Below are 7478 nucleotides of genomic sequence, written 5' to 3' on the forward strand. Positions count from 1 at the left end.
TTCTAATATTCTATCTTTAATGTTCCTAATGAAATTTTAATTTCAATCTCTTTTTCTTTTACCAAAATATAATTAATTACCGGATATGATTTTGTCTCCTTTAAAACTACATTTCCAAGACCAATCAAGTTTTTTTTGTAATTCCTGATTTTTATTCATTTTTCTTCAAGATCGGAGTTTCTTATGTGAAAAAAATTGTAAACTGAAAATATTTAAGACAAATGAATTCATGTTGTACTGCCATTTTCATTTTATCAGATTTTTGTAAGGCTTCCTCCTACTTTGTTGGCACCCAAGTAGAAAACATTCTTGGTTGGTAAAGAAGTCCAATGCTAGCAAAATTTATGGATTATGAGTTTTAGTCAAAATTACTTTGAAATAGTTATTGTATTAGTATTAATTTACAAGGACTAAGTTCCAATCCTAGAACTATCTTTTAAAAGTTGTCTAACACTTGTAGAATATTAAGTACATAAAATGTGTCAGGTATTATGTAATTTTTACCATTCATTATTTCTTGTAATCTTAATGAGTTAACATTGTTTCCACCATCCATAAAAACAACCCTTAAGACAGATATAACAACACACTACCAATAGTTTCTCCTTATACTATCAATTTTACCACTATTAAGAATTTATATTTAAATTGATATTCAAATGTACTCTAATCAAAAATATGTGTCTTCTATGTATGAGATCTTTTTTTCTTTTCACAGAGTTGATAACTAGGTTTAAGACTTTCTGAAAGAAAAATATAAAACAAAACCCATGTAAGTATGCCTGGACCTATTAAAGAATGGTGATATTTCAATGTCTTTCTCTATATTGTGAAAGAAAGATCCTGAGATGTACCCACAGGTAGAAACACCTAAGTTATATTTGGTCCCTCTTTTCTATGTCTTAAAGTTGAGTGACAAAGAACAGAACAGGGATCTATCTTGGTGTCAGAGGTGAAATTGAGCTAGACAGCCAGAAAATGTTATTGGCATCATATATTGATAATTGGCTTCTCTTGCTATGATTCTTTTTCCTCTTTCCAAGTTCAACTGTTGAAAAATTGCCACCATCTTTGATCTCAAGTTTATCTCGGATAAACTGGAATCCATTGTGGTTGGAAGACACTGGTCTAGGTGTGAGGACACACGCAGATGAGTGGATCGCTAATGGAACAAAGGAAATAATCACATAGTAAGAGCTTCCTCCATGTAATCATATGGGGAAGAAACAATTCTAACAAAATCAAAGGAGGATTGGGGGAAGTTTTTTAAATCATTTTTTCCTTCAGCAAAGGAACTCTTGAGATATTAGGTTAAAAATACAGGTCCGAAGCTAAAGAAAAAAAAATCAAAAATATATTTTCTATGTCCAAATTGGTCCCTAATAAATAGTAATAAAAATATTGTCAGACAATTAGAATTATTTCATTAACATTATTATTAGAAATTGAAAGCTTTGAAAGGATGTTCTTTATGGCTTCATCTTAGAATTCCTGGGGTATAGGTTAAAAAAAAAATCTATCTCCATAGATGACTAAGATACCTTTGAAGTTGGCTGGAATGTTCACGGTCTGAAGAGTTTAGTGTTCATGAACACTCACAAGTGTGTTCCAACACACAACAGATCAGCAAACTCCATATTCTCTTGCGCATTTGTTTGGTTCTCAGGCCATAGATGATAGGGTTCAAAGTGGGAGGAATGACCAAATACAAGTCAGCTAACAACACCTGAGTGTGCAAAGGGACTGAGTCCGGTCCTAACCAGGCTACATAAATGGATGCCATCCCAGGTAGATAGTACAAAGCCATGACCCCCACATGGGAGCCACATGTGCTTAATGCCTTCCACTGAGCATTCTTTGAGGAGAGACCAAATACTGCCCTAAGAATCAGGATATAAGAGGCAGCAATTAAGACTACATCAGAGCTTACAATAATGGAGGAACCAATTAAACTGTAGAGACAGATGGGCATGGGGTCAGCACATGCTAACTTGGCCACAGCCATGTGCTCACAATAGGAATGGGGAACCACATGGGAGCCACAAAAAGGTAGATGACTAATCATCCAACTCAATGGGGTCATGAATATGACAGCCCTGATGGTGATGGCCACACTCATCCCCAGCATCACTCTGGGTGTGAGAATGCTCTTGTAGTGTAGGGGCTTGCAGATGGCTACACAGCGGTCAAAAGCCATGGCCAGCAGCAGCCCTGTCTCCACAGCTGTGGCTGCATGGACAAAGTACATCTGAGTGAAACAGGCCTGGAAGCTGATGGAGCTGTGTCCTGAGGAGAAGATGCTCACCATCTTGGGGACCACAGAGGAGGCCATGACAATGTCCACAGCAGCCAGAACACACAGGAAGCAAAACATGGGCTCTTGTAGAGTGGAATCCATGCAAATTACCACCATGATGATGCTGTTTCCTACCAGGGCTATGGTGTACATGGCACTCAGTGAGACAGCCAGCCAAAGGTGTGAAGACTGCAAGCCTGGAATGCCCACAAGGAAGAAGGTGGCAGGGGTTTCCACTGTGTGGTTGTAGGGTGGCCCCAGCATCACAGGTGAGAATGCTTTCCTGTTAATATAGAAAGTGGGATAACAAAAGATGTAGACCCATAAAATTTGTACCTGTCTGTAGTAATGATAAACCCTGTGACTGTTGTCAGCTGGATGGTAATCTCAGGATCAGAAAACTGACATATGATAATGTTATCCTACTCCACTTCTTGTCCTCCTCAATGTTCGTCCCCTACTGATTTCTATTCATTGTTCAAAGATCAGCTCTTGGGATACCACCCTTGAGAAGTCATGTCTGTTCTCTCTCCATTCCATGTTCAGGTGAATTTAGGTACATTTCCTCTGGGCCTTCCTGAAATCTCACATGCTGACCTGAGTGACAACTACAATTATCTACCTATGGTTATGTATGCATTCAAGTATGTAGGTCTTGCTGGTTACCTTATGCCAAATATGTAACCCTGAGCTGTGGTACAAAATAAACTACTATAAGTATATGTGTATTCTTATCATTTCCTCAGAATTAATAAATCCGAGAAGTTTTTCTTTCATTTCTTATGCTTAGGTACTAATAATCATTCTTGATCAACTTCTTAAGATCAAATGTTACATTTTGTGTCCTGTATAGAAACAAGGCAAAACCTCAACCAATCATTCTTGTGATTAAAGAAATTCATTACTGCATTCAGGCAAAATAAGATCACTAGAGAAAAACATTAATTTCCACAGGGGATAACAAAATGTCTGGAAATATTTATAACCTGTATCTTCCCTAAATTCAGCTTGGATATCTTCAAGCTAGGTTCAATTAATAGATTAAAAAACTAAAAAATAAACCCTTGGTACTAACTCATAGATGAACCCTCCTATAAGTTTTCTGATTCTTGAATAAATTAACCAATTTATAATAATGAACTGCCAAGACATTCTGGACAACAAGATGCTATATGCTTTGGAGAGTTAGGCAATGTTTATAGCAGCAAAATTCACAATAGCTAAGCTATGGAACACACCTAGATGCCCTTCAACAGATGAATGGATAAAGAAATTGTGATATATATACTTAATAGACTGTTACTCAGCCATAAAGTAGAACAAGTCTATGACACCTGTGACAACTGGATGGAACTGTGAAGTGAAATAAGCCAGTCCCCCAAAGCCACAGGTAGAATGTTTTCTCTGATAGGTGGACACTAATCCAAAATAAGCTGGGGAGGGGGGAGAACATAAAAAAGATTAGTGGAGAGTAGACGAAGAGGAATAAAGGAATCATAGAAGGTGTGGGATTGGGAGAGAGTGTGGAATGAATCTGACCCAACTGTCCTATATACCTATATGAAACATAACACAGCAACTTTCACCATCATGTACATCCACAAGACACTAATTAAAAAACTATAAGTAAATATCAGAAAGATTGGTAAATTAGAGGAAAGGGAAAGGGGAATGAGAGGAAGGGAGGAGAGGGGGAAGTACTGAGGACTGAATTTAAAAAATTATATTTCATGCTTTAATAATTATATCAAAATAAATTCTTTTTAGTTATACATGATAGTAGAACCAATATAAATAAAATAAACTACCCAATAAAAGAAAGTAAGACATGTTTTACAGAAGATGCTATGTGCTAGCACCATAAGTGAACAATCTTTCCAAGGGCTCTTCCTCACTCAGTGGTATCACTCTGTCCTGGGAGATGTGGGCTGATCTTCTAGGAACCCTTATTCTACCTCTTAGATTGCAGCATAAAAATGCTTTGTATTTCTAATGACCCACTTATAATGTACTGTTGTACTACATCATTCTTGAAGGAACGATTGAAGCAGAAAAAGAAAAGGAATTAGAGCATTCTGCTACAGTCCTAGTCCCCAGACTGAAAACCCTATTCTGTCATTGCTAAACATTTTGCCTCCATAAAAATACATAAATAATCCAAGCTTTAGATTGCCCCTTGGTAAGTTGGAGAGACTAGTTTCTCCATCAAAGAGATGTTTTCAGATTTATAGGAGATGCTATGTAAAAGGCTTGGTACATAAGTGTTCAATAGATGGTAGCTAATAAAGCTAATACTATTTTCCCTACATAATCCTATAGGTCCAGGTTGCTCCAAATAGCATAAATAAATGACTAAGAGTGACTCAGGGTCAAATTAAAAAAGAAAACAAAACATATGAAAACCAACTCCGCCTGAATTGGCTGAAGCTTTTCTCTTGTCCTCCCATGCTCTACCACTGAAGATCTCTCACCCCGAGTGGCTATATACAATAAGGTACTTACAATCTAGATAGAAATTATGTGGAGCTCATTCTGTTCCATTATGAGAATGTTACTCAAATTTAGGATATTTGTTTTGTTTGTTTTCATTTTCTTTCCATTGTTACTTCAATGAAAAGGTTTCTTCTATATTTACCTAGAACCCATCTCTAATAAAAAAAAGTCTGAGTGGTTAACACCTTTATTGCCATATAACAAAATTGCTGAAATGAATACATTAAAGGTGGAGTGGAAGTGGATATGATAGGCATCCTTGATCCAGGCAAATTGCTACTGTAACTATTTCTACTGGCTGGGGGTATGGTTTGCCTAGCATGTACAAGGCCCTGGGTTCAATCCTCAGATCCTAAGAATAAAATGAAATGAAGTAAAAATGTTTTTTCCTGTTGTTCTCAGATCATTCTACTTCCTAAGGAAATTCATGGATGATTTGATCCCAGACTTGGATTTGAGGTTCTAATTGTGGTTAGACCAAATTGTAAGTACTTTTGAACTCCTGCCTAAACCCTTATTGCCGTATTATCATATCTCTCAAGGACTCAGCTTAGTGGATCAGCACATCAATCATTTTGACTTATCAGTAGTCATATAACCCGAAACTGTTTTCTAGAATTCCAGGCAAGCTTCAATGAAGGAGGCTTACTAGCCAAGGTTCAGGACTAGTCTGACTTTAGCTATCACTTTCCAAATCCTTCCCTCAATAAAGGGTTTCCAGATTGAGAAACTGCCAAGTCCTTACCCTTGGATCCTGTTGCTACTTAATCCTTCCTATACTCTCTTCAGGAGCCTGGCTGCTCCCTGAACAGTTGGATAGATAGATTGATGGAATTCTGGGATCACATTCTCATCTCATGCAGTAGACATTTTCTCTGTTACCAAAACTAAACAAGCATTCCCCTGGATCTGCATTCCAACCATGTGGCATTCATTTTTCCTTCATTTTCCTCCTGAAGAGCTGATCAGTGACAACTCCATACCCAAGTGCCCTCAGCAGCCTGTGAGGAGTCCTCATGAGTTCCCTAAGAACACAAATATCTGAGAACCGATTCCACTCTGTGGTCTTCACTGAGACAAACAAGTAAACAACCACTAAAAGAAAAGGCCTATACATAAGAAACGATATATAATGGGACAGACGCAATGAAATCGTGGTCCTTGTGTCACAGATCATAAGAACCTTGCTGTGGGTAACCATAGGGTAAGATGTGTTTGGTGATAAATCAGGAGAAGACAAGGGAAAGCTTATAAAGTAGGAGGTAAAAGTGGAAAAATGTCTGGGTATCCCTAAGCCTGCTGCACGTGGCCTGATGACACAAGTTTAGAGCTGAGCATCACTTCCTGAACAGCTGGAGAAGAGCAGAGGATTCAGAATGCCTACTCCTCCATTCACCTTCCATCCAGGACATCCCCTCCAAGGCCCTGTGTAGATACTTTTCTTCTGATGGCAGCCTCAGTTTATTCCCTGCCCCATCCATTCTCTCTCCAGCCCTAGAGACTTCTAACTGGGCATATCTTTGATGATCTTCATAGGTTTCTTTTTTTTTCCTTCATTTACTTTTCTTCTTAATCAGCTATTCCAGAGGTCTACATATGATATCGCTCTCTTCAGAGAACAGGACATTGGTTTGTTCAGTTTCCTTTTTAAAAAAATTTTATTGCACTCAATGTATCACCCCTGAAAATTTACTTGCTAAGATCAACAATGATCTCCACAAAAATCTGTTACCTATCCACTGACTTCTTTTAGCATCCCCAAGTGCTCCCTTATATTTTGGTTAGTTCTTGGATTGAAGTATGCCATACATATTATAAGATGCAGAAGTTTAAAATCAACAGCATAATAAATTTTATAATGTGAACTGGTTTGGTGGCATATACCTCTGATCCCAGAGGCTTGGGAGGCTGAGGCAGGAGAATCACAAGTTCAAAGCCAGACTCAGAAACCTAGCAAGGCCCTATGCAACTTAGCAAGAACCTGTCTCTAAATTAAAACATAAAAAAATGCTGGGGATGTATGTGCCTCAATGGGAAAGCACCACTGGGTTCAATCCCTGGTACCAAAATACATAATTAAAATTATTTTTTAAAAAAGTTTTATAATGTGAACATACAAACATACCCACACAGCCACTACCCAGGTCAAAATTGACACAATGCTTCCTGGTTGTTGAGGTCACACTTTCTGGCAAGCTTTGGACAACATCTCCTAAGTCACATTTCCAGTCATGCTCCCACCTGTGTCTTCAATCCTACATAGACACTCACATGCAGACCCAGAGGGTCAATCAACATAAGCAACCAAAATAAGTCACTCAACATAAGCAACCAAATCACAGGATATGTGAGGTTTTCATTCCTAGTTAAAGGATGGGAATCTCATAATTCAAAAATTTCTTAAAAGTAAAAGTACTACATAACTCATTTGAAAGGAGCCTTTCTTTTTACGATAGCCCTGTGGACTCAGAGTGCCTCTCCTCTCCAACTAAAAATGTTCCCAGTCGGCCTAAACTTGATTGCATTTCTCATAACTCTTCTTGATCCTGAAAGTTGCTTTTCCACCTCAATTTTGAACTTACCCCATCTCCTCTCTGCTTTCAACCAAAGTTGTCTTATGTTCCTGTTTCCTATCCCACCTCCTTCATCTGCCCATCATTTCCAGAAGAATCTCTTGGTGTCAGCAGCA

The 7478-nt window shown here is 38.0% G+C and overlaps 1 protein-coding gene across 1 annotated transcript; it reads right to left on the reverse strand.

Annotated features, from left to right (window-relative positions):
* Positions 1-1585: 1585 nt before the first annotated feature.
* On the reverse strand, positions 1586-2581 carry LOC113191379 (olfactory receptor 52I2-like). The gene has a single exon (XM_026401100.2). The coding sequence runs from the start codon at positions 2558-2560 to the stop codon at positions 1586-1588; it is 975 nt and encodes a 324-aa protein (XP_026256885.2). The 5' UTR covers positions 2561-2581.
* Positions 2582-7478: the final 4897 nt, after the last annotated feature.

The sequence above is a fragment of the Urocitellus parryii genome, chromosome 4 (genome assembly GCF_045843805.1).
Source record: "Urocitellus parryii isolate mUroPar1 chromosome 4, mUroPar1.hap1, whole genome shotgun sequence".
Classification (NCBI taxonomy): Eukaryota; Metazoa; Chordata; class Mammalia; order Rodentia; family Sciuridae; genus Urocitellus; species Urocitellus parryii.

Coding starts and splice junctions, on each gene's coding strand:
- LOC113191379 (XM_026401100.2), bottom strand. CDS start 2,560: ATGCTGGGGCCACCCTACAACCACACAGTGGAAACCCCTGCCACCTTC.